This window comes from Octopus bimaculoides, chromosome 14 (assembly GCF_046866305.1).
Source record: "Octopus bimaculoides isolate indiv1 chromosome 14, ASM4686630v1, whole genome shotgun sequence".
In the NCBI taxonomy this organism is placed as follows: domain Eukaryota; kingdom Metazoa; phylum Mollusca; class Cephalopoda; order Octopoda; family Octopodidae; genus Octopus; species Octopus bimaculoides.
Window position 1 is genome coordinate 21,035,316 of NC_142941.1, and position 27,055 is coordinate 21,062,370.

At 34.4% G+C, this 27,055-nt stretch overlaps 1 protein-coding gene across 6 annotated transcripts in view; it reads left to right on the forward strand.

Moving 5' to 3' along the window:
* Nucleotides 1-25,221, forward strand: part of LOC106876132 (polycomb group RING finger protein 1) — a 30,479-nt gene extending 5,258 nt beyond the window's left edge. For all 6 annotated transcript variants that reach the window (XM_014924550.3, XM_014924548.3, XM_052972738.2 and 3 more), the window contains exons 2-8: nt 7,412-7,514; nt 10,848-11,000; nt 11,282-11,344; nt 12,369-12,471; nt 15,181-15,316; nt 16,904-16,984; nt 19,078-25,221. In XM_014924550.3, coding sequence (XP_014780036.1) covers nt 7,412-7,514; nt 10,848-11,000; nt 11,282-11,344; nt 12,369-12,471; nt 15,181-15,316; nt 16,904-16,984; nt 19,078-19,146 — 708 coding nt within the window. In that variant the 3' untranslated portion in view covers nt 19,147-25,221. The remainder of the gene's footprint in view (nt 1-7,411; nt 7,515-10,847; nt 11,001-11,281; nt 11,345-12,368; nt 12,472-15,180; nt 15,317-16,903; nt 16,985-19,077) is intronic.
* The last annotated feature ends 1,834 nt before the right edge of the window (nt 25,222-27,055 follow it).

The window sequence follows — 27,055 nt, forward strand, 5'->3', positions numbered from 1 at the left end:
TCCAGCTGTAGATCTTGTCAATGGCTGGCAACAAGTAGTCTAGTAGAAACTGAAAGTTACTCCTCTATGTTAGAGGTCTCCACCTTCCTATTTTTTGATGTACATGTCACCTAGAAGTTAACAACTGCCCCTTTTTATGTTCTTAACATGTTTTTAACTATGCACAAAATTTGAGAACAAACTGTTTGTAATTTAAAATTTTTTCTTATTTCTTATTCTCTAATTTTTCACTTTCAATTTTTAATATTTGCTAAGATGGATATACGCACTGAGACCAGTAATATTTTGTGAAAGTCACTGAGTGTAACAAATATAAAACAATCTTTAAACATACTTTTGTGTTGTTTCCACACACACACATATATATATATGTACGTATATATATATATACATATGTGTATATATATATATATATATATATATATATATATATATATATATAAATATATCATCATCATCATCATCATCGTTTAACGTCCGCTTTCCATGCTAGCATGGGTTGGACGATTTGACTGAGGACTGGTGAAACCGGATGGCAACACCAGGCTCCAGTCTGATTTGGCAGAGTTTCTACAGCTGGATGCCCTTCCTAACGCCAACCACTCAGAGAGTGTAGTGGGTGCTTTTACGTGTCACCCGCACGAAAACGGCCACGCTCGAAATGGTGTCTTTTATGTGCCACCCGCACAAGCCAGTCCAGGGGCACTGGCAACGATCTCGCTCGAAAATCCTACAGGAGCCAGTCAGGCGGTACTGGCAACGGCCACGCTCAAAATGGTGCATCTCATGTGCCACCCGCACAAGAACCAGTCCAGGGGCACTGGCAACGATCTTACTTGGCTTGCCGGGTCTTCTCACGCACAGCCCATTTCCAAAGGTCTCGGTCCGTAGTCATCGCCTCGGTGAGGCCCAATGTACGAAGGTCTTGCCTCACCACCTCAGCCCAGGTCTTCCTGGGCCTACCTCTTCCACGGGTTCCCTCAACTGTTAGGGTGTGGCACTTTTTCACGCAGCTATCCTCCTCCATTCTCACCACATGTCCATACCAGCGCAATCGTCTCTCTTGCACGCCACAACTGATGCTTCTAATGTTCAGCTTTTCTCTCAAGATACTTACACTCTGACGGGTATTCACATTGACATTACACATCCAACGGAGCATACTGGCTTCATTCCTTGCGAGCTTACGTATGTCCTCAGCAGTTACAGCCCATGTTTCACTGCCATGTAGCATGGTATATATATCATCATCGTCATCATCATCATCATCATCGTTTAACGTCCACCTTCCATGCTAGCATGGGTTGGATGATTTGACTGAGGACTGGTGAACCAGATGGCTACACCAGGCTCCAGTCTGATTTGACATAGTTTCTACAGCTGGATGCCCTTCCTAACACCAACCACTCCGAGAGTGTAGTGGGTGCTTTTACGTGCCACTGGCACGAAGGTTAGTATGGCGGTACTGGCAACGGCCACACTCAAAATGGTGTATTTTATGTGCCACCTGAACAGGAGCCAGTTCAGCGGCACTGGCAATGACCTCGCTCGAATGTCTTTTCATGTGCCAGTAAGGTGACGCTGGTAATGATCACGCTCAAATGGTGCTATTTACATGCTACTGGCATGGAAGCCAGACAGCCGCTCTGGCAACGATCACGTTCGGACGGTGCTCTTAGTGCTCCACTGGTACAGGTGGCATCACGATTTTGCTTTCACTTGCCCCAATAGGTCTTCGCAAGCCAAGTTTAGTGTCCAATGAAGGAGATGTTGGCATGGGTGCCAGTCGTCGAATTTGGTTTCACTTGCCTCAACAAGTCTTTGCAAGCGGAGTTTAGTGTCCAATGAAGGGAAGGTACACATAAGTGCGCTGGCTAAACACCAGGCAGAGGCCTCGGATTATGGTCCCACTTGGCTTGCCGGGTCTTCTCATGCACAGCATATTTCCAAAGGTGTCGGTCACAAGTCATTGCCTCGGTGAGGCCTAATTTTCGAAGGTCGTGCTTCACCACCTCATCCCAGGTCTTCCTGGGTCTACCTCTTCCACAGGTTCCCTCAACCGCTAGAGTGTGGCACTTTTTCACACAGCTATCCTCATCCATTCTCGCCACATGACCATACCAGTGCAATCGTCTCTCTTGCACACCACATCTGATGCTTCTTAGGTCCAACTTTTCTCTCAAGGTACTTACACTCTGTCGAGTATGCACACTGACATTACACATCCATCGGAGCATACTAGCTTCATTCCTTGCGAGCTTACGCATGTCCTCAGCAGTCATGGCCCATGTTTCACTGCCATGAAGCAGACTGAACTATATATCGAATCGATTTCACAGTTATTACAACAATATGTAACTTCTGATCATCAGTATAGTATGGTCAAAATACATAAAAATAAACAAAAGATTCAACATACCAAAACGAACACCTCATGTATCCGGCATAGTACATAGTAGATTGTTCATCTTTATATATCTATGTAAAAGGCGGACTTTTTTGAATTGCATCTCAGTATACGTGTTTTTTTCCGGTAGTTTAGCGTGAGGCATTCTTGTATAGTAATGCTCTTATATAAATATAAATAAATATATTCTAGGGAATAAATGATGGATTTTTCCCTTATGAGGTTTTTTCACGCTAGCTACTTGATAAATTTTTGTAAAAGATCTTATCCTATTATTGAATTAATTAAATATATAACCGGAATATATTCAGTGCTGAATTTTATTCCGGAAAAAAACACATATACCGAGATGCAATTAAAAAAATGCCCGCCTTTTACATAGATATATAAAGATGAACAATCTTCTATGTACTATGCTGGATACATGAGGTGTATTATGAATAGTCTGAGTGAAAGATGAGATGACCCATTCTGAACAAGTTTTTCTGTTTCCCATGTCTGTTAGTTTGTCAGTGTAAGGACACTTTTTCTCAGTTTTGAAGTGATATTCAAAACAAAATCATTGAATTGTATAGCTGTTACAAGTGAAGGTGTAATTAAGCCAATGATAAAAATACAGCATTTGTAGCTGTTATGCTTGGTGAGACTACAAACCTTCAGATAAAATCTTAATTGTCAAATGTTTTGTGATTTGTTAAGAAGGAAAGGTTTAGGGGATAAGCCAATGTCAGTAAAGATAGAAAAGCTGCACCACTGACAGAAGTTGTACATTGTTATACACATTCACTTAATTTGGTACACTCTCAAGCAGCTTCAAGAGATCATGAATATCGAATTTTCTTCCAAACTTTAAAAAGAGTTTTGACTTTTTTCTCCAAGTCAATGGATTGAATACTCCCTACTGGATGAGATCATTGGAAGATGATTTCCAAAGTTACATGTATGTTACTTGTGTCTTACTAACTACTTCAAAATGGTGCATTGTAGTGGGGAAATTATTTTCATTTTCAGCCTCCCCTTATTTCAAAGCATATAATATAGGTTTTTGCAGTTATTTTTATATGTTTGTCATTCAATACGATAATTGGGTCATTGAAAGTCAGGAAAAATTTAGCCCCATGAAGTTAGTCATTCAAATTCGTTTTACGATCATTCAGTTTCACACTTCAATCAAAGAATTTAGTATTTACATCATTCAAATTAAAATGCCTGTTGAGAGCATTTAAATTAGTCGGAATGTGAAGAAGCATCTTTTTGAGCATTCAGATTCTATTTAACACTTTGAGCAATCAAATTAGCACGATAGCTGTTTTGGTTTTATCTCATGATTATTGTTATCATAATCATGTGTTTTCATCCATTGTTTATGCTTTAAGCAATCTATCGTGCCCATGTCTTTTCTATGTATTCTTTCATTTTTGCATAGGTACAGGTATTTATTGTTAAAAAGTTCATGAAATCGCATTCCAGCCTTTTCAATCTTTTAAAGAAACTCACAATTACAACAAATACTCATTTTCTTTGATTTTGAATACATTATTTTGTGATATGTGTTTTTACTTTGCATAATATGTCTTGTTGGGAAAAGTATATATTTCTTTGATTTTGCATTTTTCTTTCATCGGGGGAAAGGTGCTATGTACTCTAAGATAATTATTGCTTTACAGTCTTGATAAGGAGAGTTCATTTGAGAGGATTTAGCTGTCTATTTCCTGATGATCAAGGCATCACAGGAAGTAGGTCTGGGTGTGTCTATACCAACGAACACAATTTTCTGGAGTGATAGCATTGATTTTATTCCTTGTGACCTCTTGTATGACATGTGTTCACCATTCTTCCATGGTCATGCCAGCTTTTTCTGCAGATGCTCGGTCACCAACCCTTCTTTGCTGCAACTCAGCTCGAATGAGGTCCCGCTTGACAGCTACCTTAAAGGCAGAATGTGCCATTTCCTTACAATTAAGAAATGTCAAGTAGGGAGGTAGGAGTTTCAGACTGACCCATGGGTTGGCATCAGCTGGGAGCTCAGCACAAATGTGTGGCAGCACATTGTCATAGATCAAGTAGACGGATTCATTTGCTGGGAACATGTTGGCACATGCTTGAACTGTTTTTACCAACTCTTGGAAAGAGTTTCGTGTAACTGTATCATTCACAATGGAGTAGTGAACCAGGCCGATTTCTCCCAACACTGCAAAAGTGACGTAGTTTTTCCCACACTGACGGTTGACAACTTGGCAAACAGGAATGCCTCGAGGGGCTCGTCCAAAAGACTACCTGGTCCAAATGTTGTACCCACATCAATGAATACGCAATGGCTGATGACTCCCTTTTCCATGAAGCAATGCACATACACATAACACTTTTCCAGAGTTCTTGGGGGCATTTCTTGCATCAGGAATGTCTTTGGCCAACTTCATAGTTATCAACATCCCATTTAGAGCCTGCGAGATTGCAGACATGGAAACAGGCAGCTTTCTGAGCAATGCTCCCTCTAAGTCCCTCTTCATTTGTTGAAGGGTTGTGAGTGGGCTGGCAGTAATCACCTGAAGCCTGGCTTGCATTTCCTCATCAACCTTAATGTGGTGGACACCTCCTCTGGGCAACTTGTGGCGCATCCCAGACCATAGGTAGGTTGTTATTATAGATCGGGCAGTACTTCTTTTAATGCGAAGTATGTCTGCCAGTTGCAGGTAGTCAGTTTGATGCCCCTCAAAGGTATCAACCAGCTTTGCCCTATCTTCATTTGATATACACATATATCTTATATGTGGCTCTATGATTACAAGTTTGTGTAAGAGAAAGGGATATGAAATGCCACTGATACTGACCAGTTACAATTGCAATGAAAAAGACTTTCCTGGACAGAAGAATCGTGTAATTTATTTCTTCCTAGTAGCTATACCAACATAATAAAATTTTCATGACAAAACAGGTCATTTAAATTTGTCATTTTTAACATTCACTTCTTAGAATATGAGTAAAACCACACCTGTAAAATTAATGCTAAATTGAATAAAACAGGAGTTAACTTGTTGAATGATTAAAGATGATAAGTTGGGTAGAAAGAATTGTTTTCAACACAAGGTGCAGGTATGGTTGTGTGGTAATGTGTGCAGAACATTGGGTAGAACTTTGGAGAAAGAACTGGATATGAAGTGAAAAAATTACTTAATTAAAGAAATTTTCATACAGGAAGACATTTGAAATCTTCATGTTTCTAATATAAAACACTAGAATAAAAAAGTTGTAGTTGAACCATATGATATAAGAAAAATGTACAGATTCTATATTCAGTGGGATACTTTGAGATTCAGAAATGAGCTTCTAAATCGTTGCAATAAGAATAAAATACAACTTCCTCTGCTATAATTTGACCATGATGAACTCAAACTGCTTTTTGATGGTAATATTGAGGAAACTAATAATTTCAGGAAAAATATAATCGTGCAGTTTCCTCTACCTCATTTTGAGTAGAATTACTACAACTTAAGAAAAGAGCCTTTATTGATTTAGAATCCCAGGGCAGACATATTTTACTTCTACTCTGTACATGTAAAATGATCACCCAGTATGTGACTAACTTCCTCTTCCTCCTCCTCCTCCTCCTCCTCCTCCTCCTCCTCATCATCATCATCAGTTAACATCTGTTTTCCATGCTGGCATGGATTGGACAGTTTGATTGGAGCTGGTAAGGCCAGGGGCCACACCAGCCTCCATTGTCTGTTCTGGTATGGCTTCAATGACTTGATGCCCTTCCTAATGCCGACAATTCCACAGTGTGTACCAGGTGCTTTTAATGTGACACCAGCATGAATGCTTTTTATGTGGCACCAGCACCAGTATCAGTTCTACTGTTGCAGACTGATCTTCTTGAATACAACAACGTGCCAGATATTTTGGTCTTTTGTCATCTTTGTAAAGCTCAGTATCTTGAGATCAGCCTTCAATACTTTGTCCCACATCTTCTTGAGTCTCTCTCTTCCACAAGTTCCTTCTTTTTTAAGTGATTGGCTCTTCTATATGCAACTGTCTACATTTTATTGATGCTAAAGAGGCTTTGAGACCACAAGTCTGTTCTTGCAACTCTACCAAATGCATATTTTTTACAGCCCAGTGTATGGGTAACAAAAAAATCACAATTTCTTATATACTAGGTACAACCATCTCAAAATGGTTGTATCTAGTATATAAGAAATTATGATTTTTTATTACCCATGCACTGGAGTATAAAAATATGCATTTGGTAGAATTGCAAGAATAGGCATGTAAACTCAAAAAAAATACAATTCTCCATAAATATGAACTGCACTTCAGACAAAGCCCTAACTTCAAGCAGTACAATTTTCCTACAAATAATGAAATCATTGCCATACTTAGTGGTGAAAACAACTTTTCAAAAATAAACTCAACTCAGAAATGTGCTATCAATAAAGATCTCATATAAATCTTGCTATCTTGAGTATTTTTTATTTTCCAATGGTTATAGAAAATAGTAGAATGATATACAGCATATTGAAGAATGATGGACTTGTGTTCACAAGAGTTTTTCTGTTATTGTCTTGCATATAGAGGTGGCATCAGTGTCATTAATGGATCAGGAAAGTTTTTTTTTCCTAGAATACTAATTGATCCACACATCAAAGTTGAATGATATTGTTTAAAGTTTGTAAGAAACAAGTAATTTAAACTGCAAGTGGAACAGTGCAGTGGACTGATGATCACTTTGCAGCTAGAGAAGACAAGAATGTATTATATCGTTATTAACACTATAGGTTATCTATATCCTAATTTTTCAATAACCTTAATATGCTGTCTAATTCATTATCATAACAAATTTTTATCATAATGTCATGAGGTCAAATAAATTTCTGCAGTAAAATAAAGTATGAAAATTTATAAAACATAGCATTTCTACAGGTCTTGCCATCTATTATTATTATATTATTATTCTCTGATAATTACTTGTTGTAATAAAAACTAATTAAATTTTTTTTCTTGTAGATGATGAAAATCCGTATCCGTCAGGTGAACCCACACATTGTGTGTTCACTATGTGCAGGCTATTTCATAGATGCTACCACTATCACAGAATGCCTTCATACATGTAAGCTGATTTAATAATACTTTTCTGTACATGTCAAATGTATCTGATATTTAAGAGGGGACTAGAATCATATAAATATAATCTTCCCCCACCAACCATCCACTTCCTCCATCACCTGTCAGCTTCTAATACATATCTTTGTTTTGGAAATTGCAGCTAATTAAATGAAGGAATATATGTTTACATTCTGCAATATGTAGAAGTGAAAATAGCTCGGCAGGTATAATATTAAACTATCATCCTCAAGACATATAACCATATACTTGGACTGTGGAGTTGATTCTAAATGCATACATTTACCTAACATTTGGGATCCTCTACTAGAGTGACCTGTGGTACACCAGCATCTTATTCAGGACATATTCTGTTCACTGGATATTAACATGAAACTGGAACTAAACACCAGCTTTAAAAACCTTACAGTTTAAGATACATTTACAAAGGCCTAGTTTACTTAGTATAATGATATTTTGGATAAGGTAGCATTCTCTGCTGTTTACAACACTGAACTATATAATTGACAAATGTTTCATTAGTTTACTGTGTGAACTCAAATCCAGGGCTGCACAGTCTGAAGAAACTCCAAATGATGATTCATGTTAAAATATTGCAATCTTTAATGGACTGTGACATTTAGAATTAAGTATTTTATTTAGTGATAAATTGTGATACTTGCTGTAAAATAAAACAGTGGACTCTAATAACTATACCAGGATTCTAATAACTAGGGCAATTTTTTTAGCCTTAAAAATTGCTCAATTTTAACCTTATTTTCATACTTTTTTAACCTTAACTTTTAACTTTATCAGTAGCTTTTAAACTCATTATAACCTTATTATTATTGATAAATCCATGAACATGAAGGAGTTGATTACTTTATGATATAAGAGTATTATCAAAACAATTTTTTAAAAATAACTATTGTGGAAATTTATTATTGTACAATATGATATAATGTTTTACATTTGTAGGCAGAAAATTCCTGTTTTTTTTCCAAGGATTTTTTCCAGCATCGAAAAACTGCATTGTACAGCAATTGATGTCACTTGGCATTGTCTCAGATCTACATATTCTGTGGGTGAAACTTTGGGGTTCATTAGTTGAATTATCAAACTTTTATTAAATTCAAAATCAATATAATTCATGGTGTAACATGGGTCTTCATTGAATTTCACTTCTTTGAGGGTTTTGTAAGCATCATAGATAATGAAGGCTGTTGATTCAGCTTTCAAAATCAACTCTTTCAACTGTAGGAGTTCACACAGCTTCTTGTTCTCCGCACCAACATGTTTTCATCCTCAAAACTCACAATTTTTTAAACTTCTGCAAGGTTCTTGGTATAGTTATTTCAAGCATCCAACCAACTACCCTACCTGATCACAATTGGCTGAAGGATGTATCAGATTGTTTTGAATTGCTCTCAATGGTTTTTGTTTTTTTACAGCAGCAGTCTTAATGATAGCAATCAGACAATCAAATGCAGGATAGAAAGCCTTTATTTTTAGAGCACAGTTGCACAGTAGATGGGAGCAGGTTACATGCAAGAGCTTAGGGGACAAAACTTGTAATGTTTCTCAAGCAGCTACCATATACTGAGCAGCATCACACAATAATAGGAGAAAATTTTCTCTTGGAACTGCTATATTTCTTAATGAATCATTGATGATCTGAGTGATGACTGCAGCAGTTAGAGTTGATTCTAGTCGCAAACATTCTATTAAAAACGTTTTTTGAAGATTTTTTAACTGAACCACTAAGTACATTAACAATTTTTTGTCATTGATCTCACTTTCGTCAACAATTAAAAATACATTTTGATCAGCCAACAGCTCTTGCAATTTTCAGCCATGTTTGCACTTAGCATATCAACATATTTTCAGCACTTAGATTGAGATGGCCGTGGTTTATTGAGAGAATCAAAGAAACTTCTCAAACTTGGATTAGTGAGCTTGTGCAAAGGAACGTCAGTCCCAACAAATGCTTTGGTCACCATTGCACTCCAAGATTGATCATTTTTGGTAAATTCAAACAATTTGATAGGTGGCTGTTCAATTTTAGTAGTTTTTTAAAGATAGATTTGATAGTTTTTGCTCATTCTGTGTGACTCAACAAAATGCCTTTTATCGCAGTTGACATCAGTGAGACACAATCAGCAATGTAACTGGGTATTGTGAGTCGAAACAAATTCTTTTGGGAATGTTTCTGTTTTTGGCTTCAACATCTGAGTTAAGAATAATAAAATCATAATGATCAAAATTAAAATTACTTGAAACAGGAAAACAGAAGCAACGACAAAAGAATTCCACAATCAACCTTAAAAAGACCCAGCAATGCAAGTGAAAGAAAATGATTCAATTCAATAAACCTCAGATAAAAATTTATGTAATAGTTAACAAACAAATTAAAACAATACATAAAAAATATATATCAAAATATCATTGTGAAACAGCTAGCTTACTGTACATTTACATATAGGGAAAAAAATAGTAAGAAAAAGTACTTACTTTTAGTGGTAAATTAAAAATTTCTCAATAACAGGTGCAAATAATTAAAACTAGGTAAATACACTTACAATTGGGTGGTAGTAGATAATTCTATTCTTGAAGAGGCCTGTTTCATGAATCGGAGAAAAGATGCAAATAATCAGTACTAACAGTTGGTATCAATCACCAATAACTAATATTGATAAAAGTACCTTGTAGCCATATAGACATGCTAGACTTTTGTTCAAATGACTAGATACACCTGATGTCCAATAATTTTCAACATCAAAGGATAGGACAAGTCAGAGGGAGTGCTAAAAATAGCTCTGAAGTGGTAGTCCAATACTAAAAGCTCTACTAAAAGCTAGCAGAAATAGATAACAAATTTAAGTTTAATAGATAACAAATTTAAGTTTAATTAATACATAAAATTATATATCAATGAATCTATCTATTCTTTGCAGTATCTAATCAAAAGAAAAAAATTCTTTTGAGTGAAATTTCATTTTTTCAACATTATTGCTTGATTTTAACTTTATTAGCTTTAAGAAGTAATTAATTATGATGATTAATCATAAAAAATGTTTTTTATCTTTGGCTTAAACTTGAAATAAGCATTTTTATGAATTTTAACTTTTTGGCAAAAAGTTGCTTTACGAATAACTTGCCTTGCTATGACTTTTCAGCTTAGTATAAAGTCACAGCATCAACATTATACTGTGACACAGCTAGATACTTCGTTGCTATTATACTATACCACAGAATTTAATATATCACCTTCAGTGTATAATTTCTTTTTGTAATATCTCCAGTGATATATCAAAAATAGTATTCTTTTTTTACATTTCAGTTTGTAAAAGCTGCATTGTTAAGTATCTTCAAAGTAGCAAATGTTGTCCTCATTGTAATATGAAAATTCATGAAACCCAGCCTTTGGCAAACTTGAGGGCTGACCGGACATTACAGGATATTGTCTATAAGTTAGTGCCTGGACTCTTTGAAAGTAAGTTATTTTAAAGACAAAGCATAAAAAAAGTTCATTTCAAAACATTAATTTTTTATACAATTGTGGAAAATTTTAAAGATATAGTTTTATAAGAGTTATCAGAAAAGCTTTGTTTTTTTGGTCATTTGATTTTGACAAATATTTTAAAAACAATATTTATTTTGGTTAAAAGTTATTTTCTTCTTCAGTAATAAAATACAGTGCATTATTTAGTTTAGATTATTTTCCATGTTTTTGTATTTCTTGGAATTGCAATATTCTTATTATTTGTATTTCAGATGAAGAGAAGAGAAGGGAAGAATTTTATAACTCCCGTGGCCTTGGAAATGAAAAGAAAGATGGTAAGATTATTTTGCAAAGTTCATTAGGATTTTGATCTAGGAATTCTCGGTGTTTTTTTTATTACTATTAGTTACTTGTGGTTATCTTGATTGAGTAGACTATGATCAAAGATCTTCAACTTGAGATTATTCTGTCATTTGCATATCCAAGACTATATTGTATAATATGTTCTTCCTTTTCTGAGACAATAGTGTAATTTTTGAAGTAGATTTGACTGCTGTTTCCAGTTGGTCTAAATCACATAGAGGTTCTCTCAATGCCTTGATTATTATTAGTTAGATGAGTGGGTGGGGAGGATATGTCTATAACTTATTCTTCTTAGGTCTCCTAAATTGGGTGAGGGTCATGATAACTGATGTATAGGAAAAGGTTTCTGGAAAAAATGTATTTCTTTAAATGAAATATTATTAGTAAGGTGTTCTATAAGGAGATTGAATGGCAAGGTGCCTTATGAATGATCGAAAGAGGAAAGTTGGGTGTGTAAAATTTATTCAGATAGGGGTTCTGGAATCAATAATTTTCAAATGACCATAGGGCTAGTGGGTGGACACAGCTTTAAGAGGGGATAATAGAGTATTGATAAGTGAAAAACTGTCTGTTATGTGAATGGTTGTGGTTGTGTGTGTTTGTAGTGGTGGAGCACTGTTATTAATAATATAGTGAGTTATATAACCAATTAAATATTTTTCGAAGTCTCTTAAGAGAAACTATTTAACCGTAGTTTTATAGTTGGATGGAATGCCAGTAAGATTCCTTGATAATCTAGTACCACTTCTTGAGTGCTGGGTAAACAGACACATAATATTAAGGGTATTACAGTGATGGTGTTGATCAATATATATATGATTTGTGGAGATTTATTATTTTCCAAGATGGAATGCAAAAAATTTATATAGTGTATACATAACATAATTCTGATATCACCACTAGTTTATATCTCTTAATTTTCTCTCACTGCCTTTTCTATATAAAACATAAATTTGTGTTTCAGTAATTGCTCATAACACTCTTTTATTCCTACAGGAGATGAAAATACTCTATTGAAACCATCAACAATTATAAACCACCCTGATGGACACCAATATAGATTTGATGAACAAATTTGTCTCTGTTTAGAGCGATATGGGTAAGTTGGAATACTTTTATAAATATGAATTATTTCATAGATGCAGAATAGTCATAAGATTAACTACTGGATTACAGAGTCACTTGTTCAAACCGTTTTTCTATCAATTTGTTTTCAAGCCAGTGAGAGGACTTCTTACATAAATGTTCAACCTGTTGTAAAATTAGCTGCCAAATCTTCCATCAAATCACATCCTACCAATTTAATAAGGAGGGGCACCCTGGATAATGTAACCTTGGGTACATAATGCAAGAAAAAAAAACAAAACAAAACAGGATGGTCACACTGGGATTGCAGTCAGAGGAGGAAAAGTCAACAGTGAAAAGCAAACACCCCAGAACACTTATTTCACCACTTTGTCCAGACAAACTTAAAAAAGTATGCGCACACAAAAATAGCAGCAACACCAATAACTTCATTAGCTCCTCAACACTGTTGGGATAAACATTTCTAATGATGAGTGTAGATGAATGACAACTGTTGTGTTCTAAGGTCACCTTGCCAAACTTTACTGAGATCACCATGAAAACAGCCTGAATAGGCTGGGTTTTATCAGTTGATGCCACGCGAGATAAACCACTGAATGTCTGAGAGTAGAATATAGTCCTCTATTAGACAAGGATAGGTTTAACTGAAGCAATGAACCTGTCAATAGCACCGAGTTGTTCAACTACGTACTTATCACCCAGAAGTTTGTTTAATCAGAACTTAGTACTACGTAATAACAACCACAGAATTATGCTAAACATGACACATTATTCTTATGTATTGTGTTATCCCATAAATAATGCGTTTTTTTTATACTTCTTTTATTTTTCAAAGCTAAGATAAACAAAGTTCTTTTTTAATCTAAAATATACTCTCCTTTATTTTCTACAATGCTCTTCCATCTTACCAGGCCCCTCTTCCAAAATTCACTTGTCTATGATGAAAAATACTCCTCCAGTTCTGTTCTGACCTAGTGTACAGAATTCATATTTTTTCCATCCAAATGATTTTGAAGACTGTGGAAAAAATGATAATCAGATGGGGCAATGTCCAGCGAATATGGTGGGTGGGGCATTGTTTCCCATTCAAACTACTCCAGCCTTTGGAATGTCATCATCACTGTATGTGGCCGAACATTATCCTGACGGGAGAAACCAAAGATGGTCGTTTTCTTCTAGCGCTGACTTAAGCTGCTCAAGCTGCTCACAGTAGATCTCCTTTGTTATCATTTGGTTTGGGTTTAAAAGTTCAAAGTGGACTAAACCTTTTATATCTCACCAAACAGATAACATCACCTTACGTGGGTGAAGACCTTCTTTAGCCTGGGGTGCCAGTGTTTCTCCTCTCCCTACCCACTGTCTTCGGCCCTGGACATTTTTATAGAGAACCCATTTCTTGTTACCAGTCACTATTCAGTCCAAAAAAGATTTGTATATGAGATGTGACAGCAAAGAAGAGCACACATGCACTCTCTGTGCACAATTAGACTCAGAAAGTTTGTGAGGAACCCATTGACCCAATTTGCTGACTTTTCCAGTGGCACACAGGTGTCAATGAATGGTTGAATGACTAAATCCAAGCTTCTCTACTAGTTCTTCAACAGTTACGATGGGATTTTGTTCCACCAGGGTTTGCAGGATGTCCTCATTGAGATCTACAGATCTTGCAGGAAGAGGCTCATCTTCTAGGCTGTAGTTTCCAGTTGGGAATTTCTTGAATCACCGTTGACACTGGCTTACACTTATTGTCCGATTCCCATATACTGCATTAATATTCCTCAAACTTTCCATTGTGTTGTTGCTTTTATTGAACTCATAAAGCAAAATATGCCGAATATGCTCCTTTGTCACTTCCATTAGAGCTTTGGAAAAACAACTGTTAAAATCGAACTGTACTCTTCAAAACTTGCACTAAAAATAAGAACAAAGTACAATTACTTCCTGCTTTTATAGCAAGTTGATGCAGGTAGTTTATCCCATCTCCCTCCAACTTTTAGTTCATGCAATTGAAAAAACCCACATTATTTATGGGATGACCCAATACTTCTGAAGATTTAACTGGTAACTTGTGCAAACAGTTCTACTTTGTTATTAAGTGATTGTTGGTAGGTAAGGTAACTAAGTTGTGAGTTTTACCAATATTTTCTCAATTTTTATACAGTTACGTAAATTTGAAGCATATTCATATTAACAAAGAAAATTGAACATGAAAATATACACACATACATGCATGAGTGTGTGTGTGTAGTCCAATGATGGCTTAGCTGGCCAAAATTTGAAGTCACTGTCAACAGCATTCTTGTATAAGATTAATGAATTTATTGTCATATTTCAATGATGGTCATTTTTTATTTTATTTGTCAAAAAGACACACACACACTATATATTCATTCTTCACTTCAGATTTATTATTGTTCTTGTTTTATGTTCTTTGTTTGGAAATCTTTTGCCACACATCCTGTGACGTTTTCAGCAACTCTTCATGTGTGGGGTGGAGAGTCACTGAAGAGGTCACGATCATACAATCATGAACTGAATACTCTAACCACTAAACCACACGGTCATTCTAATAATCCCAAGGTTGTATACCAGATCAAAAAAATTGGTTTCAGAGAAACATAAGATTGATACATAATTCTATGAAAAATTGCATGTATCAAAAATATAGAAACGGAATAGCTTGATATCTTGTATAATTCTAATTTATTTAAATTTCATCTAGACCTCAGTCAATTCAGAATGGCTCCTATCAGCTACGGCCACTTGAGAAGAAATTTGTCCGTTGTTCTATCCGTGTATTAGTGTCACAGGTCAAAGGTCTTTTGCGGAAAAAACTCTCCTTGCCTGAATATTTGGATGTAAGTTAACTATTTTTATTATAAATACATTTATAAAAGTGAACTTTATCTGATTTTTTTTTGTCTCAGAGAGAAATCTAACGAGGCAATCTTTGAATCCTGGTTGCTTGGAAGGAGCAAACAACAAATAACAAGACTTAAATGTTCTCATTTGTTATTATTCTTACATGTGTGTGTGTATAAATATATATATTTACATCTCTGAGTGGTTGGCGTTAGGAAGGGCATCCAGCTGTAGAAACTCTGCCAAATTAGATTGGAGCCTGGTGTAGCCATCCGGTTGCACCAGTCCTCAGTCAAATCGTCCAACCCATGCTAGCATGGAAAGCGGACGTTAAACGATGATGATGATGATGATGATGATGATACACACACACATATATACATTTGTTTAATCCCATTGATATTTCTCATTATTATAAATTTAACTTTGATATCAACCCACCTGATACTTCCTGTACTAAAGTGGTCGTATTAAAGGAGATCAGTTTACATGATGCTGTCTGTACTGTATTCATTAATTTTTTTGGATCTTTTTTAAAACGGGGGCCACATTTTTCATTAATGAAACACTTTGAAACTTGGAACACTGGTAGAATGTGTCATATAAAACATCTTTTTCTCTTAGTCTTCTTTAAAAAAAAAGAAATCCATAAATTATTCCATGTTAAAGTTGTTGTATTTCTGTAATTTCAACCAATCACTGACGTCCATTCAGCCGATATACATTAAGTGCCGACTACATAAACAAACGATTCTGAAACAATTAACCCTAACCCTAACCCTAACTCTAACCCTAACCCTAACCCTAACTCTAACCCTAACCCTAACCCTAACCCTAACACTAGGGTTAGGGTTAGGGTTAAAGCAAATTTAAAATGAAAAAAGCAAATAAAATGAAGAATCGTTTGTTTATGTAGTCGGCACTTAATGTATATCGGCTGAATGGACGTCAGTGATTGGTTGAAATTATCGAAATAAGACAATTTTTTACATGAAATAAATTCGAATCCAAAAATATTTTTCTGTTCTATAACACAAAATAGATAAGTATACGAAGTTTGAAAGTCTTTCGGTACCAAAAACACTACGTAAAACATTAATGAAAAATGTGGCCCCCGTTTTAAAAAAGATCCATTTTTTTTTAACTGCCTGCTCAATGTATTTTACTTTATTAACTGTTAACAGCTATCTTTTCTGCTTAGTTTACTACTCGTAACAATATGTACATATAGTGTATACTTTAATGACTCTTAAACATCTTTTATCATTTATTTTACTTGATATCCAACTTATCTCTTCTACATATATTACTATTAACCTTTTAAAAATTAAATTTATTATTGTACAGTTTACTGACCATCAGCTGGTTGCTTTTGTGTATATTAAAGATTTGTATGTTTTCTGTATATACTGTATGTTCAGCCTTCAAATTTTTCTATCCAAAAGTGTTTTTCAACACAATATTTACAAGCTGTTATCTATAGCTTTTTATGTACTTTGAGATTCTGTTCCAAAAGAGAATTATTTCATTGTATATTTTGTTAACCCTTAATATATATTCCTTCTGTATGTCTTAATGTCTAGTTGGATGTATTATGTCAAGAGGAAAAGTTAATGGAAGAGATGAGCATGAAGCAATTGTTTCTGATGCATTGGTTTCAGAAGGTATGTAAAACTTAAACCAGATTCTTGATAAACCAACCAACAAAAGTTTATAATTACATAATCACCAACTTTACCATTACTTAACAATCATAAATTTCATATAATATTTGTTACTTGATCTTAAAAGTCCTCCAATTTAGTATTTCTAGGCAAAATGGCTTAAAGGATTACGCTTTGTTGGATTCTTGACTCATCAGTCCTGAGTTCAAATACACTGCAGGTGTTTTATTGTGCATTTTGGGTAGGGCGCATAAACAAACTTTTGTTATTTCAGTTTGTCTAGCTGTGAGAGGAATGAGCATTTCTGAAAATTTATCTGTCATATCTTGGGCAAAAAAATGTTTGCTCAATAAAATGCTATGAAACTTTGTATCAACCAGTAGCCCCTTGTGTTGGCTGAGTAAATGCAGAATTGAGTAACCTGCTAAAAGGGAATCAGCTCTTGTTCACTAGAGATATTTCCATTGCATTTATGGGAGGGATACTTTATGTTGCCTTAGTTCACCTGTCAGGAATATATATCAGATTCAAGATCTTTTCTATCTCCTTCTCTGCAATTTTTTTTCTGAAGAAATCATCATCATCATCATCATCATCATTCAGGTGGTGAGCTGGCAGAATTGTTAGATGCTGGACTAGCAGCATTTATTCTAGTTTTATTTTCTGAATTCAGATCCTACTGACATTAACTTTGCCTTTCATCTTTATGGGGTTGATAAAATATGTACCAGTTGAACACTGGGGTTGATGTTATTGACTAGCCCCCTTCTCCAAAAAGAAAAATTTCAGGCCTTGTGCCTATAGTAGAAAGAATTATAAAGGAAAATAAGGGTGGAGAGGGAAGTGTTGTCTTCTAACCAGTTTGCTGAAAGGTGAATGAAAATGGCGAGAATGGTGCAAATGAACAGGCCTGCCTTGAGCATGTGCCTGTAGCTGGAGAGAAGAAAATAAAAAGGCATCTGCCTCAAAGGTCCCTGGTTTTTATGGGGTTTTTCTGTGAGCAACCCTCGAATATCTACCTGTTTTTGAGGATTACTTGTTGAATTTTAACAAAGATGTTAATCTTTGTTTACATGCAAAACCCTCATACATACACACATATGCACATACATTTTTTTTGTTTTGTCCTGTACTGTCCATAATGTTTTTTATTGTAAACCCTTTGTGATTAATAAAGAAATCATTATTATTATTGATGCTGGCCTTGAGCCTAAATTTGAAATATTTATTATTATTCCTGAGCAAAACAGCTCACCCTACTTGTTTCATTATACCTAACTGAATAAAAAAAGGAAATCTCACCTCTACTTTATAGCTAAGAAGTCGTAGGAAAGCATTTCAGCTATACAATCAATTGTTTTAACAAAAATCCAGTCCATTTATACAAGCATCACAGAAGTGATGGTAAAACATCCTACTTTATATTATATTTTGAGTTCAAATCCCACTATGGTCAATTTTGCTTATCAATCTTCCAGAGTGATAGTAAATTTGTACCAAGTGTGGCTGCATACCTAAAATTTTATTTTTATTGTCCTGGGTTCACTCACACTATACAGTACCTTAGTCATGTGTTTTATCCTCAAACCAAACTGATTGCCAAACCCAATTTATGGCCTAGTGCCTACATCAAAAATCAATAGTGATACAAGTTTATATTTGCTACAATTGATGTAAGTAAATCAAAACTACTTTTCTTCATTAGCTTTCTGTTTCATCAAAAACACCCAACAAATATGAAAGGATACTGCAATTAACATCATTTGGTTGATGCTGGGTTAATTTGAAGAAATGTTTTTACTGATACGTCTGTAGAAAGTAGTACAATGAAGTGTATGAGAGAGAGAGAAAGAGAGACTCTGTCTTGCAATGTTAAAAAATGCTTCCTGTAGTTGAAATCTTCAATAATAAAAGAAATCTAAAAACCACATTTTGATAAAAATATATTAAAATTAGAATTTGTAAGAATTTTCATGACTGTAGACTTTAATAATTGTTTTCTTTTAGTAAAAATTACATACTCCCAACTAATTTATAAGTAACTTTCATCATTATAGTATAAAGATTATAGTTATTTATTGTTTCTTCTGCAGGATTCCCCCATGGTATTATTTTATCGGTTAAAACAACGTTACAATACATCTACTGAATGCAGCTCGTGAAATAGATGAAGCAATTTACAAATGAAATATTAATTGCTAAAGAACATTCCTGCTTGATTGTTGGACTACATAAATTACAAATTAGAAACTCATTTTATTTGAGAAAAAAAAAAATGAAAAAAGAGGTAAGGCAAAAATCAAACATAAGTGAAGTGTTAGACAAAATACCTTATGGTAGTTGGTTAAGTCCCTTCCCTGTATGTTTTGAGCTCAAATCCTGCCGGGGTCAACATTTGCTTTCCTCCTGTCAAGGTTGATAAAATAACTATGGTGATTGATAATGACCACAGTTGGAAGACCAAAAGAATGAAGTAAAATGAAAGAAAGAGAAGAAAAAAAAATACCCACAACAATGAGGAAGAACTTTGTAATAATTATCCAAAGAAATAGATATTCTTCATAATTCAGAGGAAGCAAGTCAGAGGATATATGCGAAATATATATACAAGTTTGTGTGTGTGTGTGTGTGTGTGAGAGAGAGAGAGAGAGAGAGTGTGTTTCTACTTGTGTATTGGTAAATGTGTGGATATATATATATATATATACATACACACACACAAATGATGTGTTGTTTGTATGTATATGCATATGTTAAAATTCAAAAATATACTAAGTCATAAAGAATGAGAAAGAAAACACCATATTGGTTGTGGTGAGCAGGCTTGCATATTTGGCTGATATTTGAGGTATGTATAGTAGTTCAATCCCCACTTGATGCATTTATCTTTTATTCTCATTAATGATTTTATATTATTGATTGTCTTATTTGCATGTATATACTTGTATATAATTCAAAGAACTTTGTTCTTTAATACAACATTCTTCATTTTTTTCATTCATACATGTATCATCTTCATATATCTTGCAACATCTGACTGTTATATAGTGCAAGGGCATACCTGCACACACGTTCACACAGACAAGCATATATAGTGTCTCACAAATGTCTACACACTTTTTATATCATATTTATATATGATACTATAAAGTGTATATGCATTAAGTAAAATAAATATCTTCTAAAGTGTGTATGAATTCTTCTGAGACATATATTTAAATAAATGTTAATGTTTTTAAATTTGTGCAGATAATGAATTAATGTTTTAAAATTTATTACATTTCTTTTGTAACAAATGACTTATTATTTAAGCTTAAGCTTCTTAATTTTCAATTGCAAGGTTATAAAATCAACTCAGTCCTTGCTACAGCTATCTTGTCATCTTCACAGGCATGGCATATTGGTCTTCTTGCATTAGCCTGGCTAGCTGGAAAAAAAAATAGTATGTTGCTATTAAATGAATGAGTAGCTCATTTTAGGAAGAACATGAAGTTATGAAAATAGTTATTCAGTCTTACAATATTTATATAAATATGCAACTATTCAGAAACATCTTAACATGAAAATAGGGCAAATGGATATCAAAATGCATGCATGTGATTGTGTGTATGTATATGTTCATGTGAGTGAATCTCTCGCACTCATATATGTGTGTGTGTGTAATATGTATGTACAGACATAATATATCTATTATGGATAGACACACATGAAATAGGCAACTAGGCAGCAAAATTCTTATTCATGTTAGCAACATATTTAATCAGTAAGCATGCACAACTCAGCAGGTAGCCAGTGCTAATACTTTATATGCAACAAACAAGAAGAATGAACTTTATATATGTGTGTATGTATGTATGTGTGTGTGTGTGTGTGTGTGTATATATATATATATATATATATATATATATATATGTATATATGAATGTATTCTGGCCCATGTGAGCATGGAAAAGTGGATGTTAAAATGATGATGGTCTTGATAATAAAAGCAACAAATAGAAAATAATAATGATAAAGTAAAATGAATGTGATTCTGTTTTAATATGGAGCCATCTGTAGAACAGAATGACCAACAATTTCTGTAAATGTGCAAATTTGCAAACCACCCTAGAGAAAACAATATGTGTTGAAAAAAATGAAATAAATAAACATTTTAAAAGTTACATGAAGATTTATAAAATCCTCTGTCAGTCATGGAATTAATTTGTCATATATCAGTGTGACATGTGCCATTATTGGTAAATGTTAATACAGCTGATGTTTAACTTCAGTTTCATGGCTTTGAGCAGATGAAAAAAATGTTTGTCTTGTATAGGACAAAACAGCAGATTAGCATTTTAATATGATCTGGTATTTATTTATTCCTATCAAGTAGGATAACTGAGCTGGATAGAATTGTGTGTAAAGCTCAATGAAATTAGGCCTGCAAATCAGTATTTATAAGCCTGTGGTCTAATACTATATCCACTTGGTCAGCTCTCTTTTCCAAGAATACATGAAGAGAATTTGTGATACTTATATGAACTAAATTTGGGTGATTACTGCTGCAGAAAACAAATGGCTCTTATGGGTTTTAGATTTTTGTCCTTTGTCTTTCTCTTATATTTGGTTACTTAGGGGAAATTTTTGGTGTAGAATTATTTAAAAAGGATAAGATTATATCAGAGAATCTCTTCGATGCAGAAGAAATGTTCCAAGAAATTATATCCAGAAGAATTAAAATGTGAGGTTAATCTTAGAATATCAAACTAGAATATTATTTTGACAGAATTATATTTCAGGATTACCTTAAATATAATATTTAATCCCAAAAGAATCATTGAATTACAATAGAAAATTTTGCTGCCATAGTTCTGAAGACTTTTCTGAGAAATTTATATTGCAGGATCTTTATGTATGAATTATATTGGAGGATTATTCCAGTATATGGAGGATAGTTAACAGTGAAAGATTAGATTTATTTTGGAAGAGTACACTTAAGATTGATCCAGTCAATAGATGTTATGTAATGAAGGAATAATTATCAGATGGGCAGAGGATACTAGGGGACGATATTTAAGGATTAATGTAGTAGATAAATGACACAAAAATACTAAATTCTGGAGGATTAGGTTATGTTTGGTAAGGTACCGGGAGAATATAGATGAGGATTCACTCAGTAGATAGATGATACTAAATGCTGGTGGATTAGATTATCTTGGATATGGATGTAGGATACTGAGGAAATAGGCTTGAGGATTATCGTAGAATTACTTTAATAGATTATACTGGAAGATTAATATGGGGAATTCGGGCTGAAAGTTTATTCTTCACAAATTAGGTTCCAAGAATAACTGAGATCATCCTCAAAGAATTGCAGGCGATTAAGATGATGGAATGTTAGTCTAGGAAAATCATTTTGGGAACTTATTTTTGATGAAATATAATTAACTTACACAATATTTAATATTCTACTATGCTGCTGTTTAATAGAAATTATTCTATTAACACTCAATGAATTTTAAGAAATGTGAACTTTGTAATTTCAGTTTTTAGTTGTTTTTTTTTTTTGTTTCCTATTATGTTTATTTTTGCTTGGTTTTTGTTTTTATTGTTTAAAATGAAAAGATGATTGTTATCATTTCTATTTTTCAAATCCTATCTTTATAAAGAAAAAAAAAAAATGAACAAAATGTTTATTATTATTTTTATTTATTCAAATTCAAATAGCTTTAAAACTTTTAATGTTTTATTTCAACATGAATAACAACAACAACAACAACAACAACTACAACAACAGTAATAATAATTTCTTACTAAGGCACAAAGCCACTCATTCAAAGTAAGAGTAATTGTTGATTGAATCAATCCTTGTACATTACCCGTACCTATTTAAGCAACCTTGTAGAAACGAATGGCAAACTTGTGCCTGACAAAACCAAGAATATTGAGAGACATTCTTGAAAGCATTTATTCTGGCACTTTACTCCTTCTACCAAATCACTGCCCCATTACTGCTATTAGTAATGGTGATGATAATGATGATTGCAAAATTATCAAATGAAATTCAATAAAATAATTATATTTTTGTATGCACATGAAAAAGAAATATTCATATATATATGTATGTGTGTGTTTTAGTATATGTATATGCTGTTTTCGTCTATAGAATGAATCAAATATATCAACTGCCATTTTCAGAACTGTCCAATTTAATATTGTATCTCTCCACCTTACCTCACACAAGGGGACAAGCATTTTTCTGCAATTTCATTAATTTAGGATTGAGATCATTAAAATGTAATGACTCTGTGTGTGTATGTGTTTGTATATATGTATGAATGTATATATATGTGTGTGTTTATATACACATATATTTGTATGTATGTATGTATGTATGTTTATGTATATAAATATATATGTATATATGTGTATTTATAAACATATGTTTGGTCATAGAATAACCAATGATTTTGCATCTATAAAGAACTTGGTTTTATAGGCAACACATCAGACTCTAATGGCAGAGGGTATATAACCTCTCTTCAAACTAACAAGTCTATAAAGCTAAGTGCTTTATGGATGTGAAACCTTGTGTGTGTTTGTGTGTGCGTGCATGTGTGTGTGTGTGTGTGTGTTTATATGTATGTATGTATGTACATAGAAGAAATTTTGTACATTCATTTATTCAAAACTGGAGGTTCATACCATTGCTTCACTCACTTTTCTATTACTGCCATGTTCCTCAACGCAACAGAAACATGATAGTAATATAAAGATTGGAGTAGCGACTTTGTGAAGTCCCAGTTTCAAATAAACTAATAAACTCTACAGCCTATGTTAAGTATTTATTTTTCTGATTTATATTTTCAAACTACACACTTATGTATCAATTGTGTATAAGAATAATAGCTTTTCTGTTTAAATACATTCATGTAATCAAAGATACAATTGAGTTTTATGTTCCATTGCTTGGAATTATATATTGTTCCTTGTCCATCATTTCTAGAATTTGAACACAATATGAAATGACCAGTGAAAAGCAAGTAATTCAGAGCAACAACAGCTTATCTATACTTGTTAATCCAAATGCTAGTATGAATCCTGTCATCTTTTCACATGGCACAGCTGTAGCTGTGTGGTAAAAAGTTTGTCTCCCAACCACAGGGTTCTGAGTTCAGTCCCACTGTGTGGAAACCTTGCATAGGTGTATTCTACTATAGCCTCAGGTCAACCAAAGGCTTGTGAGTTGATTTGACAAATTGAAACTGAGAGAAGCCCATTGTGTGTGTGTGTGTGTGTGTGTGTGTGTGTGTGTGTGTGTGTGTGTGCATACTTGTCCCCCAACATTACTTGACAACTGGTGTTTACACACTAATACTATATCAGTTCAGTGAAAGTGACCAATAGAATGAGTATTGAGGTTGATTTATTTGACTAAAATTCTTCAAGGCAGTGCCCCAGCATGGCCACAGTTTAATGATTTAAATAAGTAAAAGATAAAAAATTTTTTTTCTCAAACTGAACAATTATTTCTGATAATGGAATGTAAAACAGAAAATATTGAATGTGAAAGTAAAGTTTAATACAATTGAACCTTGGATCTTTGATTACATGTGCACATGGAGTGAACCAGGAAGGAGCCTCTATAATTGTGTGTATAATACATGTTATTGCATGTGTATATCATATATAACATAGTGTATCATATATATATTTAATATATGTATATCATATATATAAGTACATAAATATAAATATGTATGTATGTGTATACATATATATATATGTATGAGTGACGTACATACACTTTTGGTCTCTTGTATATATTACATGGGTATATTATACGAAAGTATAGTATAGTATGTATGTATGTATGTATGTATGTATGTATGTATGTATAGATGGATGGATGAATGTATACATATGTATATTATATGTATATTACATATTTATAATACAAGTATATTATATACATATATTGTGTGTATGCATAATACATATGTATATTATATTGTGTATATTACACATATGGATATTTTACACACACATGTGCATGCACACACACACACATGCACACACACACACACACACACTTGCTTTGAAATTTCAATCTCTTTTCTTATATTTTTTAATGGATTTTAACAATATTCTTCTTAGAGTTTAGAAATATTGTGTATTACCTCCATGTAAAGTCACAGTTTATTTTTACACCTTTAAATATATGTTATAATGAATAAAATCATGTAGATTTGTCATTTTTTAATTTGTATTTCTTTATATTGACTTTTTGAAGCATTTTAAGTCACATGATATTGTTTATTTTCAGCTGGAAGATTTGATAGGTAGACAATATTATATCCTCAGCAGTACTTTTCATCCTTGTAAAGAAACAGTTACTTGTTAATGGCCTTGTTCACTTCTCTGTCTGTCTCTCTCTCTCTCTCTCTTTCTCTCTCTCTCTCTCTCTCTCTCTCTATATATATATATATATATATATACACACGCACACAAACACACATGTACATAGGTGTAGGAGTGGCTGTGTGGTAAGTAGCTTGCTTACCAACCACATGGTATCGGGTTCAGTCCCACTGCGTGGCACCTTGGGCAAGTGTCTTCTACTATAGCCTCGGGCCGACCAAAGCCTTGTGAGTGGATTTGGTAGATGGAAACTGAAAGAAGCCCGTCGTATATATGTATATATATGTGTGTGTGTATGTTTGTGTGTCTGTGTTTGTCCCCCCAACGTCGCTTGACAACCGATGCTGGTGTGTTTACGTCCCCATAGCTTAGTGGTTCGGCAAAGAGACCGATAGAATAAGTACTAGGCTTGCAAAGAATAAGTCCTGGGTTCGATTTGCTTGACTAAAGGTGGTGCTCCAGCATGGCCACAGTCAAAGAGTACAAGGTGGCCCGAAATTCATGCAACATAACATTTGACATGTTATTTCATTCATCACGTTCAAGTACATTTGTAATCATTATTTTATTTATTTTTATTCAATTTTTATTCAATTTTAGAAAAATTGGAGCATGTCTTTGACAATTCCAAATTGCACTGAACTTATTTTGTGTATGATTTTGTGCTCACCCTATATATATATATATATATATCATCATCATCATCATTTAACGTCCGCTTTCCATGCTAGCATGGGTTGGACGATTTGACTGAGGACTGGTGAAACCGGATGGCAACACCAGGCTCCAGTCTGATTTGGCAGAGTTTCTACAGCTGGATGCCCTTCCTAACGCCAACCACTCAGAGAGTGTAGTGGGTGCTTTTACGTGTCACCCGCACGAAAACGGCCACGCTCGAAATGGTGTCTTTTATGTGCCACCCGCACAAGCCAGTCCAGGGGCACTGGCAACGATCTCGCTCGAAAATCCTACAGGAGCCAGTCAGGCGGTACTGGCAACATGAAGAGAGGAAATGCCCCTGGCTCTTCAGGAATCACTGCTGAGATGCTTAAAATATCTGGCAGTGTAGGTCATTGTCTAGTCACCCATATTGTAAACCAGGTGATTCATGAAGGAGTCAAACCCAATGACTGTAGCAGCACCAGAGTCACCTGCTACAAAGGTAAAGGTGATGCCTTGGATAGAAATAATTACAGAGGTGTCAAATTGTTGGATCAGGTGATGAAAGTTATGGAGAGAATCATAGCCCAACTAATTAAAGGGAGAATTAGTCTAGAGGAGATGCAGTTTGGTTTTGTGCCAGGCAGAAGCACCACTGATGCTACATTTCTGGTAAGGCAGCTGCAGGAGAAATACATAGCCAAAGATAAACCTCTGTACTTAGCCTTTGATGACTTGGAGAAAGCTTTTGACAGGGTCCCCCAATCCCTTATCTGGTGGTCAATGTGGAAACTAGTGTGGTATGACATCAGTTTCTGGGGAGGCTAACCGGAAGGGCGAGTTGACCGGAAGAGGAAAAAGGACAGAGGGAGCCTCGATCGGGATTCGTGCCCTTTTCGAACGGGGTTGTGGACAGGACAAGACGTGTCTAGTGACGCTTTAGGTTTGGGAGAAGCAGCTGCTATTCCTGGTGTTCTTTGGGTTGGGGCAAGCTTCAAGGATCGGATA